The sequence below is a fragment of the Ursus maritimus genome, unplaced genomic scaffold (genome assembly GCF_017311325.1).
Source record: "Ursus maritimus isolate PB19 unplaced genomic scaffold, ASM1731132v1 scaffold_2, whole genome shotgun sequence".
NCBI lineage: Eukaryota > Metazoa > Chordata > Mammalia > Carnivora > Ursidae > Ursus > Ursus maritimus.
Genome location: NW_024424452.1, coordinates 88,409,696 through 88,422,257, shown reverse-complemented (window position 1 = coordinate 88,422,257; position 12,562 = coordinate 88,409,696). Strand labels below are relative to the sequence as shown.

The 12,562-nt window shown below is 53.3% G+C and overlaps 1 protein-coding gene across 1 annotated transcript; it reads right to left on the bottom strand.

Moving 5' to 3' along the window:
- Positions 1–1,205: 1,205 nt before the first annotated feature.
- On the bottom strand, positions 1,206–5,122 carry LOC103672515 (formin-like protein 5). The gene is made up of 3 exons (XM_040634504.1): positions 5,090–5,122; positions 3,612–4,422; positions 1,206–2,335 (listed from the first exon to the last, which is right to left on the bottom strand). The coding sequence occupies exons 1-3, from the start codon at positions 5,120–5,122 to the stop codon at positions 2,238–2,240; spliced, it is 942 nt and encodes a 313-aa protein (XP_040490438.1). The 3' UTR covers positions 1,206–2,237.
- Between the last annotated feature and the right edge of the window lie 7,440 nt (positions 5,123–12,562).

Genomic DNA, 12,562 nt, shown 5'->3' with positions numbered 1-12,562 from the left:
TAGCCTAGAGGCAGCAGGCAGGAGAGAGGTCACAGCCAAAATAGAGAAAGGAATGTGAGGTTTCTTTTGCTCCAACCCCACACTTCCTGCAGCCCAGCTGGGTTCCCACTCCAGTTTCTGAGAAGCAAATTCTGAATCACCTCTTTCTTCCTAATTCTCTTCCCCCAAATGATTCAAAGGCTCTAGGGCTGTTGGAGTGGGGAGGGTAGAAGCACCATCTGATGCTTTCCCCTTCTCACAATAGCCCAAGAGCAGTGATGTTGACAATGGCCAAGCTGGGAAGAATGTAGCCAGCACAGAGCCTTCTGCCTCTCAGCCCTGCAACCTTGCTTCCAGTGAGGGTGGAATTTCACTTGGAAAGTAGGGAGAGGGTGGTGAAATTTGTCTTGAGAAGCTGGGAGGGAGGAGGCCTTGAGGGAAGGCGGAGTCCTCTTAGGCAGTGAGTAGAATCAAATCATTTAAGCCACTTCTCTGGTTACAGGCTGTCCCGTAGGTAATTGCTTGCTTATTCCCTCCCAGTTCTTAGAGGCTGTTGGACTCCTGCTGCTCTGGGAGTTGTGGGCTTACTGACACCCCCCCCTTTACCCTCACCTTCTCCACCACACTGAACCCACTGGGAAGGAACAAAGACCAGAGTTCAAGTTCTAATGAGGTCTCCAGTGAGGTAGAGGCGATCGTCTTCATTTGGTCCCAGGCAGAGAGAGGTATTGAAATCCCAGAACCAGCCCTTAAATTGGCTGTTGGCCTGGTGCTCAGAATGAGTACCCCAGGGAGTGGGCAGGCCTGCTTACGGGCTTTCTGGGACAGGGGCTTGAAGTGCAAGTAGTCCTACTGGGCTCATTTCTTCCCCCACTGACAGTCCTTCCCGCAGGGAGGGCATTTGTGTGCTGTGATTTAATAAATCCCTGAAAGTCAGAGTGGATTAAAGATGTGATGAACACAAATATGCAACTAGTAGTCCTAAAGAAACCAGTAGAAATAAAGTGACCTCTTGTATCTGACTATACCTGGTAGGAATTTGGACTCCTGTTCCCAAAAGGGGACAGAGAGATCTTAGTCCTTTCCATAACTAGGGTCCTCATCTGCATTTCCATTGCGAGGGATGATTAGGAACTGGTTTAAGTAAGACTCTTAGCCTCTGGAGACCTGTAATTTGTGAAATCCATCGACACCTTGCTAGGAAAAGCCAAAGGTATGCACTTCATATCTTCTAATTAAAGTACATTATCGCTTACTTACAAATGGTTAGGGCTACAATAAACTAGCCCTTAGGAGACCGTAGGTCAAACACACAAACAAAGATAACTTTCTACAGGATGTCAATAGGAACGTAATTGAAGAGTTAATCATTGCTTCTCTTTAAGGTTATTAGGTCCTTAAGGACTCTTCCACGTGGATCTCTGTTCCAGTTCGGCTCTCCCCTTTGGCCAGGGCCCCAGGGAGGCAATCAGAGTCCTCAGGTAGAAGGAAGAACAGTATCTCTGGTGGCATCTGGGGCATCTCTGCGCCTTCCCTCCCTCCACTCTACCCTACTCTCAGCAATACTTGGGGCTCCCCCAACAGCCGGTGCACGGTCAAGGTTCCTCTGCCTGGACCACTTTCCCCATATACCTGCCGGGGCAAAGAATCTTTGCAGACATTTCTCCTTGCTGTGATTATTGGTTCACGTTTCTTTTCCCAACCGGACTGTGCCCTCCCCACCTCAAAATCGCGTTCCTCTTTCTATCCCCAGAACCTAGATCAGAACCTAGCTCGAGGTAAGGACTTCGCAGGAGGGGACGGAATGCTGGCTGGGGGGCTCGTCTGGGTTCGACCCTTCACATTCTGTATGACTTTCATCAAGTCATTTCATCGTTCCGAGTTTTAGCTTCTTCATTTTAAAATAAATCCTGCCAATTCCAACTCACACGGTTACGAATTAAAAATGAGACAAGTGTGGAAGCGCTGAACAAAACGCCAGGTGGTGGAGGTGGTAGGAGGGGCGCTGGGCTCCAAGCGAACACATATTTGTCTTAGTCTGCTCAGGCTGCCATAACAAAGTACCACAGACGAGGGCTGGGGAGGACTTAAACAAAAGAAATGTATTTTCTCACAGTTTTGGAGGATGGAAGTCTGAGATCAGGGTGCCAGCATGGTTGGGTTCTAGTGAGGGCTCCCTTCTTGGCTTGCAGATGGCTGCTTTGTCATTGGGTCCTCACGTGGTAGTGGTGGGGCTAGATCTCTCTTTTCATTTTCTTCTAGGACCACAGTCCTGATGAACTCATGTAACCTTGAATTACCTCTCCTAAGACCGGCTCTGCAGATATAGTCACATTGGGAGTTAGGGCTTGAACGTCTGCATGGAGGAAATGCCAGAGGGGACACAATTCAGTCCATAGTCATGTGAAAGAAGACTCAACAGCACACAGGAGCCCTTCAGTCCTGCCTCCATGTCCCCCAGCTTGCAGATGTGGCACCCTCCTGAGTCCAGGCACCCGGTTGTCTTGCTGTCTAGATAACAGATTGTCTCTTTAGTCTAGTACCCACATTTACTCTTTTATAATTCCTGTCTCTTATTGGGACTGCTCTTCTGGGCTTGAGTTTTGGTTCCTACCCTTGGAGCATATAGCAGTTGAAGCTGTCTTTCAGGCTAAGATGTAAAAAGAAAGTCCTCTGGGGTTTGCCAAATTAAGTCAAGGATCCAGGATTGGTCCCGCAAAAAACACCTGTTTCTCTCTGACTGAATTTCTTGGCCCTATTCAGAGGAGACTGGAAGGAGGTAGTCTGTATCTTACTAGGATATTTGGAGAATTAACCAGCAAAATCTTGGGAAAGCACACCGCAGCTACAGTATGTGAACCAGGTTATAGATGTCCAATAACTGAAGCATGTGTGTGGCACACCCTATGGCTTCTGAAGAATACCTCCTGCATCATCTCATCCCATCTTTACAACAACCATGTCACCGATGAGGAGACTTAGGCCCAACAGGTGCTAGGTCCTCCAACTGTTCACCCCCAAACTCTTTCCACCATACAAGGGAACCCCCCTCCCACTGCAAAGAAAACACAGGGCTCTAAGGAGAAGCACAGCCTACCTCTTTTGCTCCTCTGTTAGGACCAAAGATAGTCCAGACTCTTATTTGTTTCATATGAATCTTTCTTTCTTGTTCTGGAATTTTATGGAGTTTGAAGTAGAATATATGGAATGAGGTGACATTCTTAGATGAAGGGAATTCACAAATGCAAAGTTATTTTATTATGTTCGTTTGATTTGAGACTAAATTTCAAGGGACCCTGACTACTTCCTTAGTGTATTTCCTTGGGATGCTCTGCCCACTTAGAACAACGGAATGAAGGAGGCATTATCTGGTTTTAACCATACCCATTCACTAAATACTAATTTAGTTCAGAACCTTCTACGTGCCCGGAGCCCTACCCTGCAGGAGCTCACGTTCCAAGTAAGCCAGGGGTAGACTCTACCCCTTAAGAGGGACGGTATAAATGGAACTCTCTGGTCTGCCCTTTTCCTCCCGCAGCTATATCTGGTCGCTCAGCATGCCTCAGTTCTGCCCCAATCACCCTGGAAGCTGGGGACACTCTTTTGGGGGATCCGCAACACTCCCTTCTCACCACACCAACAAACGAAATGCGCCGAGGGTCCTGCACGGTCGAAATCCTCGGGGAGGGGTGGGCTGTCATCCCACCACGGAGCAGTGTGCAGTTTATTGTTTTGTTTGTTGCGGTGCACTTGGGGAGGAGGCTGTCTGGAAAGCATGACCCCGGCTCCCGACGGCGAGTCGCGCTCCGGCCCGTCCCTCCAGCCCAGTGCCCCCTCGGCCCGCACTTTCCTGTTTCCCCAACACCGGCCCTCGGGCCAAAGAGGGCTTTTTTTCCGGCTCCCTTTTTCATCTAGCCGAGCGGGCCGAGGAACCTCCTCCAAGCTCTCCTTCCTTCCCAGGAGGACGGGCAGGGAGGTCTGGGGAGGTTTTCGAGGGGCCGGGAGGTCAGGTGGGGCCGGAGGAGGCTCCGGGGAGACTGTGCGACCGCCCAGGGCTCTCCAGCAGCCTCCTCCGCCGCCGCGGTGCTTCCTCCCCTGCTCCCGCCTTTCCGGGCCGGGCCGGCCGTGGGGAGGAGAAGCTTCCTGCGTCGGCTCCCGCGGCGCCTGCGGCTGAGCCCCGCCCGAGCGAGGGCGGGTCGGGGCAGGGGCCGAGCTCCGGGCGCCGCGGGCGGGGAGGGCGGAGGCGGGGCCTGGCCGCGCTCGGAGTCCCCTCCCGCGCGCCGCGGCCGCCGTTGCCAGGGTTACCGGGGGGGCGCTCAGGTGGAGGGGAGGCCGCCGCGGCGGGGGCCGGCGGAGCGGCGCAGCGGGCGGGGCGGGGAGGGCCGGGGGCGGGCGAGCGGGCGGGGGCGGAGTCGCTGCCTCGTCGCCATGGGAACGGCGCAGCTATTTCCAACCCCGGGCGGTGCCAGTGGCGCCGTGCCAGGGTGCGAGGGTATTGCAGGACAGCGGCAATCTGCTGCGGCCGGGGACCTAACAATGCACTCCTTCTGTAGCGCGGGGCCCGCCGGCAAGAGGCCCGGCTAATCGGTGGGGCCCGGGCAGCCCCCGCGCGTCGCGCCTCCTCCCCGGCGCTCCTCGGCGGGGAGCCGGGCTGCCTGGGGCGCTCCCGGCTGCACGTGCTGCCCCCGCCGCCGCCCTCGCCAGACAAAGCGGCCCCCCCCCCCACTCGATGGACCCTTTGATTTCTTCCCCCTCTCGCCTTCATCTTTCACTCGTTCCACCCCGCTCAACGGCCTCCTGGAGAGCCGTCTCTTTTGTGCTCGCCACCTTCAATTTGGCCCTCGCTCCAAAGCTTTGCCCCCCCAAAAGGCTCCGTTTGACCTTGCCCCTCTATAATCAACTTTGGTAGCTTAATACGTTTGTTAAAAGGGCGACTGCCCCCTCTCACATTTTTCAGCTTCACGTTACCTTTTTTATTGTCCGCTCCCCTTCCTATCAGAATCGACTTTCTGGCCTCAGCCTTTTCAAGGCTTCCAGAAACCCTCTTGCCTCTTTTCCAGTGTCCTTTCCACTTTTTTCTCTCAGCAGAAGAGGGGTTGCAAATGGCTACCTCGGTTGAGCGCCCTTTGTATTTCTCTGGCATCGCCCTTTTTTCTGGGACCCTGAAATCACGTTATTTGGGTACTATGGGTGGGGCTGTAGTTGGGAGTGTGGGAGTTTGACTGCTACCGCCGTTAGCAGTCTCTTTGCTTGTCAGCTCAAGTGAGGGAAACTTCTGGAAACCGGCCAGAGGCCCCCGAAATGCAACTTGAGGACTAAACATCTCTCTCAGTCCATCTCTGCTTGGTCACTCTTTAGTTCGTGCAACATGTGCCTCTTCCCACCTCTAGACTCCCTTCACCCCTGCCCCTGCCCCCCTCAACATCGCATTGTTCATCCCTTTGGCACCAGCCCCATAAGAGGAAAGGGCAGGTCCTCCTCCCCAGGAAGGAAGGTGGGGCAGAGCAGCTCCCGCAGGAAGGGAAGGAAAAAGGAGGGAAGGAAGGAAGTGGCCAACAGAAGAAGTGGAATCCGGTGGGAGGGCTTTGCATTGTTTTAACTTCTTTCCTTTTTAGCAAGGCAAAGCCAAGCCCAAGGCCATCCCAGAGCCAAGGTTATGCCTCCATCTCTGAGAACCCCTGCTGGGGCCGCCTGCCTTTGCCTCGAGGGGACAGTCCGAGGTTTTTGGTGGACCTGTTTCAGAGAGGTGGGCTGCATTCAGTGTATGGTACAGATTGTAAGCACTTACATTTTTAATGTATCCATTTCCATTTGTTTCTTTCTGTCCAACAAAGTCAGCTTTTATTTTATTATGTATTTCCGTAAAAAGTCCCGGTATAGAACTATGCCTCAGATAAGGAAAATGTAACTAGCACTTCCCAAGGATCTTCTAAGTGTACATCTGCTCTTACAGTCTATAATACTTCGTATTTACATAGGGCTTTATAGTTTGTAAAGATCTGCCACTTAACACGACCTCATCGCAACCATTGTTATTACTCCTACTTGGTCCTTTTCACCCCCTTATTTTAAAACTCAGCCCCTCGGGGAATAAATACTCATCAGTATTGCTCTCTATTTCCTCCACCCTTGTTCTGGGCTTGGCCCAGATTGTAGGTCCCATAAAGACAGGCGAAGAAGTGCTTTGGTGCACATGAGGCCTGTGGGTCTTACTCAGTTATGAGCTGCTTGGTAATAGACCATACAAGAGGTTTGTCGTGTGATTGTTATTTGCATAGTGTATCTTTGTATCTCCATTCACTTAATATCCAAATGCCTAGAAAACCGCCAGCCAGGTTTCTGGCTGTACAGGTGGCGTCTTGTTCTTTGAAAGCCTCAGAATGAAAAAAAAAATTAATTTGTGCTTTGGAAGAGCTTGTCTGAAACCTAGTTCAAAGTTAACCTGTCTTCCCATCTTCTGGGTTAGTCAACAGTGTCCTGAACACTGAACAGGGGCAGAGGGAGTGGGTGTTCATTTTTCTCAGCCAAGGGAAGCGCATCCTTGCTTTCTCTGTGAGCCATCCTTCTGGTGGGAAAGGGTTCTCAATGGCACTCCAATGGTCCAGGATGGGGGTAAGAGTCAGGAAGGGGGCCCAAGAACTAGGATCCTTTTGTGTTTCTTTGGGCTTTAAGTTGCTCTCTCATTGGTGGAGGAAGGTTTGAAGGGGTGGAGATCCTGGCTCTACGGACTTGGGACAAGTGTGGGCAGAGCTGTGGGGCTTGGCTTCCTTTCCTTCTGTCTTACTCACCTGGTGTTCTAGAGGGAATTTGCTCCCACCATCCATTAGCAAACCAATCTGCAAGCCAGTTTGCCCTGGGCGCTTACTTGGGGGTACAGAGTTAGTGCCTCAGGGAACTGACCCTCCCCCAGAAAACAAGCCCTACAGTTTTGTGATTATTGTGTGGAGGGTATGGGGTGCAGCGGTGGGGTGGGGAGATTTCTGGCAAACAGTAGAAAGGATCTTCTCCTAACCAGAGACCTCAACGCTGACAGGGGCTGGGCTTCCTCAGGCATTCACGGTCATGGAGATGGTCAGGGAGTCCAGGCTAGAAGTCCACCTGTCAGAAATCCTGGAATCCTGCAGCACCTGCTCCTGTGCTGGGGTGGGGGGTGAACGGATGACCCCCCATGGTCTCTTCTAACCCCAAGAGCTTGCAATTTGGGGATATACTCATGATCCTAGGCAGTGTTCAGTGAATGACTCGAGCTTTATATGGATTCTATTCATCGGTTATTTATCAAGTGTGTACTTTGATAAAGACACTGCTGCTCTGCTAGACGCCGTGGGAGATTCAGAGACGTGCATGGTGGGGTTTAAGATCTTTGCGGAGGCCACCAACGCTCAAAGCAAAGCGAGGCAGGAAGAGTTCCGGGCCAGAGTGAGAGGTCCTGTCCCGCATTACTTCTCAAGTCAGCATCCTTACACCATTGCCCTGTGGTTTATTTCTTCTTGAGATGCTGGATTGAAAGATTTCTGGGGCTTTGATCTGTAGGACAGGGGCAGAAAAGAGAAACCTTATTAATCCGGAGAGAAGTGCTGAGGGAGTGGGGCAGTGTCTGTAAGGGTGAAAGCCGAGAGTGAGGATGGAGCCCACCTGCCAGGATAGGCTAGGCTGGGGACAGGAATGAGAGCCTGGAGGAAGATGAGGTGGAAGTGAATGGGCCCCTGTAGGAGGAGGTAATGAGGTGAATCAGAAAAATCTGTCACTGAGATCCAAGAAGAGCCTGGGAGGTTTAGTCTCTTCTGGTCTTTTTAAAAGATGAGGCATGTCAGTTAGAGGTCCCAGCCTTATAGAGACGGATCTGTTTTGTTGGCTCGGACCAGGAGCCTGGGGATGGAGCAGGTGGGGGCTTGCTGTGCCTGCTGTGAAAGATGATGCTATCCCAGCACCGGGGCGGCATGGAATCAGCTCGGGGCCCATCCTTCTTTCCCATCTTTGACAAGGGGAGTCAGCTAAGTCCCAAGAACTCCTTCCCTGGCCCATGCTGAGCAGCAACCCCCACCCCACGCTGGCTCCCAGCAGAGTCTCCGTGTCTGTAGGACTCTCGGGACCTCTAAGCCAGGGGGAGTGGCAGGGTGGGGCGGAGGTTACACTGCAGGGTGGTGAATAGAGGAAGGGAGGGGTCACAAGGATTCTAATTTGCTTCTCTGTTCAGGGGAGCAACCCGGGATCCATTGAACGAGAGTTCTTGGCATCCTTGGGGCTGGAAACCTCTGCTTTGTTAGGTCTGTGTGTGTCCTGGAATAGCCTCCCCTTTCCACAAGTGTGGACACTCAGAGACTCTTGTGCCCAGAATGTCGCTCAGGGGGGCCATATCTCATAGCTCCAGAAGGACCTGACTGTGTGACTTGAGGGGCCTTGCAGGGAGGGGAGGGGCACCCTCTTGCCCCAAAGCATGACTCCTCCGAGCCTGCAGCTTCTGTGGGGACAAATGCTGTCTGCGTGGGGATGAGGCCGCTGTGGGTCACCATCCGCTGCCAGGAGTAGACTGGCAGGCTGGGGAAAGGGCCACCCAGTGCACAGACCAGGGTCCTCAAGGAGGGGGAGCAGGGACCAGGGAATTTTGCTGGGGGTAGGGACAAGCCAAGGGAGAAAAATCCAAACACCAGGGCTAGGATTAGGAGCTGTTTTTGCTGTCTTCACATCATCCCTGGGAGCTGAAGGACATTGAGGCTGAGCCTGGGGCCTGACGGTGGCCTGGGACATCTCAGAGCCTCTCTGGGATGGGAGGGTGCTGGAATGGGATTTCATTTTTTTCTGTTCTGAATTGGAGGACAGGAAGGCTGCTGCTGGGAGTTTTGCTCATGTCTGCGTTCAGATCATCACAGGGTTCTTTGCTTTGAAGAATGAATGGAAGCCAGGGGCTCAGTGTGATGGGGGCTCTGCAGGGGCATTGTGGGATGCCTTCATGAGCCCCAGGAGGCTCTTCTCCTGCCCAGATGATGGATGCGATGGGCCTCCGTGAGGGATGCGGCCAGATGCTGGTTGCTTTTCTGGTTTTAGCTCTCAGTGGTGGGGTTCAGCTGGAAAGCCCTGGTATTTCATGTCAGCCAAAGTAGGGCCAGAGGCACCTCACCTAAGCTCAGGGTCCTCAATGTCACAGACCCTTGGAATTCTGCCTGCAAGAGGTGAGGCTGGGCGGTGGGGCTGAGGTGGAAGCTGGAAGAGCTGGGGTGGAGGGTGGACACTGCAGCTTCAGAGGATCTGAATTTGAGGCTGGGGCACCGAGCAGAATGATCAGGAGTGAGGCCACTGTCTCATCCAACATTGAGAGTCAAGCTGTTGCCATGTAAGCCAGGCAGCCCAGCTCCGGCCATTCTCAGAGATTCCAAGGCCATTCCACCTGTCCTGTGTTGATGGTTTGGTTTTATCTCCAGTATTGACTGAGACTTTCAAGAGCTAATCAGGCTTAGGGGACCAATAGAGGCTTGCCTTCCATTTCAGAATGGAATCCAAATGCTTCCGTGTTATGTACGCAAGTCTTTGTGGTCCCTTCTGCCTACCTTTCCTGCCTCATCTTTTGACACCACCCCTGCGTAGAGAGCACCCTCTAGTCACACTGAACTATTCCTCGTGTTCCTGAGCGGGAGGTGTTCTCACTTCTCTCCGTCTTCACCCTTGCTCTTCCCTCTCCCTGGGGCACCTTTCCCTGCCCCCACTCCAGAGATGCCTTCAAAAGAGCCTGTGTCTCATCTTTTCCAGAGCACTTTTCCTGATGCCCTCCACTCCCCAGTCTGGAGTAAAATGCCCCTTCTCTGTGTTCTGCGTCAGAGTGTGCCTGCCCGAATCATAGCAGTCACCGAATTCGATCGTGGTACTTTGCTCCTGTGTCTCCTGACAAGAAAACTTTCCCTTCTGGGCTTTCCCAGTGCTCAGCCCAGTGCCTGATACACAATCGCACTGGTTATTTGTTTAGTGGCTGTGTGTTTCCTCCCCTCCTACCGGAATTTAAGCCCCGTAAGAGCAAGGATCTTACCTTCTTGTTCACTGCTAACCCCCAGCGTCTAGCACATAGTGGGCCTGTAAAAAATATTTGTTGCGTGAACGGTTAGAAGTCACGCACTGTGATTCACATGTTGGCCCTTCCCCCGATGCCCCAGTGACCGTGTGTGAGTTACTCATTATATCTGGGACGGTGGTGTGGGCTGTGGGGGGACATGTGTCCAGAGCACCGCCCTTAGGCAATACGTCAAGTCTTCGCTGCCTGGAATCTGCTTCCAGCCTCTGCGGCTCTGGCCAGTTCTGCCTGGGACCCCCCAAGGCTTGTGTATGTGCAAGTCCGGAATATGGAGGAGCTGATGTTGTGGGGAACTGCAGCCAACGGAGAAATGCTTTCTCCCTTTCTTCCTCATGAATGATCTTGCGACGTTTCAAAGTATCCTCAGGTGGCCCCATGGGACCGGTCAACTGGCCGGGTCAACCGGCCGACCCTTACAGACGGCTTCTCTGGTCTCCACTGTGTAGACTCCCTCTCCTTCCCTGTTTCTGCCTTCCTGGGTCACGTGCCCAAGTGCACTACTCACATCTCAGCCTTTGTCTCAGGCTCTGCCTTTTTTAAAGAAATTAAAAACAAAAAAACAAAAAAACTCTACCCCCAATGTGGGGCTTGAACTCATGACCCCGAGGTCAAGAGTGGCACGCTCTACCAACTGGGCCAGCTAGGTGCTCAGGCTGTGTTTAGGGAACTTATGTAAAGACGACCAGGTTCCACTCCTGGCTCCTGCTACTACCTGGCTCTGTCTTGGGTCAAACTATTTGACCCCCCTGCTTCTGTTGCCTCAGCTGGAAAATGGGTATCATAAAGCCACACAAGGTTTGTGACGTTTGGTAATGTAGTGTATGTGAGAGTGTCTGCTCCAGTCCCTTCTATGTTAGGGACTTACTAACAGTTTCTTTCTCTTCCTACCACCTGTCTTGGTAAAAAGCCTGCTGGGCCTCCTAGTTGGTGAGGCCTTATGAAGAAATGTTGCTGAGTGTGACCTCCACTCTGGTGGGAAGGCCAGACCAGAGGAGCAAGGGGTGACTGGGCCAGATGACTCAGGCATTTGGCAACTGGGTCATTCTTCTTCGGAGCATTATGTAAACATTGGTCAAGGGAGTCTTGCAACATGCCTGACAGGTGGGAGGCGGGAAGAGGCGAGGGTGTGGAGGCAGGGAGGAGGCCAAACACATTGCTCACAGGGCAAGGGGGGGGCATGTCTCAGATGCTCGTCCACCACAAGTCTGAGGCCACATGTACAGGGCCTCCTGGTGGAGGGCAGGGTGGGGTACGGACTCCTCAAGTCCTCTTTCTGTCCCGTACTTGTTTTCCGATCCACCCCACACCTTCTCTCACATGGCATCCTTTTGCTGCAAAGAATCCCAGAGTGTTTATGTTCCCGGACCCATCTCCCTCCATGCCTACCCCACAAAATCGTTTAAGTCCCAAAACAACAACAACGAATTTCTGGCCTGCTGTTGGTGATGGGAGAGAGATCTGCGGGGGAGGTCCTCTGCCCAGCTCCCCCGTAAATTATATACTATATGTCTCCTCAGCCTACAGATAAGGCAGGTTCTGGGCACAGTAAGCCCATTGGCTACTGGGAAGCTCTTTGGGAAACGACTCAGGAGGACTAGGTCAGCTTTCTTGGCATTTAGTCATTACTTCTTTGAGCTGTTAAGGTCCCTGCTTGCCACTGTCCATGGCAGTCTTATGCTCACCCACTTGCAGGTGTATTGTTTTTCTCTCTTCTCCCAGCCTCCTGGCCCCAGGAGACCAGGGGAGACAGGAAGTTGGGGCCAGGATGAAAGTCTGAAGCCAACCACAGAGGTGGCCCCTTCTCCCAGAGCCACCCTGCCCCCCTCCACCTCTCAAGGGGGTAGATTCCTGCCCTCTTAGAAACATGGTGCTGCCCCTGCCTTCTCTGTGTCCCTACCAGGCACCTCCCTCTTCAGCGGTCCCTCTGGGTCCTGTTACCATCCGGCCAGCAAGTCACCAGTCACTGCTCCCTGGGCTGCCCTGCCCCGAGGTCTCTGTGCTGCAAAGACAGGTGCACCTAGAGACCTGTGGCTTTGCCCCCCCTCCTCCCCTCCCCCAGACTGCCTGTGAGGCAGCAGCGGGCCAAAGCTCGGGGAACTTTCTCTGGAGGGAAGCTGCTGAGAGTGGAGGGGGCAGGGGCAGCAAAAACAGCGAGAGAATCATCCACTGAGTTGCCAGAGCCTTTCGTCTCGGGCTCCCATCCCACACGGCTATGTTCATTGGGGGACGAGCCTTGAAATAGTCACACGTGTGCACCCCGCTTGCTCGTGCTCAGCTTCAGTGCTGGTGGCTGCTGTTCCGTTGGACTCTTTCCGAGCCCCGACCCTCCCCACGCTCTTGGACCCTCCCCACACTCCAGACCCGTGTAGGTGACCACAGATTGCCTGGGTCGTGTCCTTTATCACAGTGGTTCTCAAAGTGTGACTTCTGGACCAGCAGCGGCGGCACTTGGGAACTTGAAATGCAGATTCCCAGGCTCCCCCCAGACTGACCGAATCTGAAACGCTCAGAACGGGGCTGGCA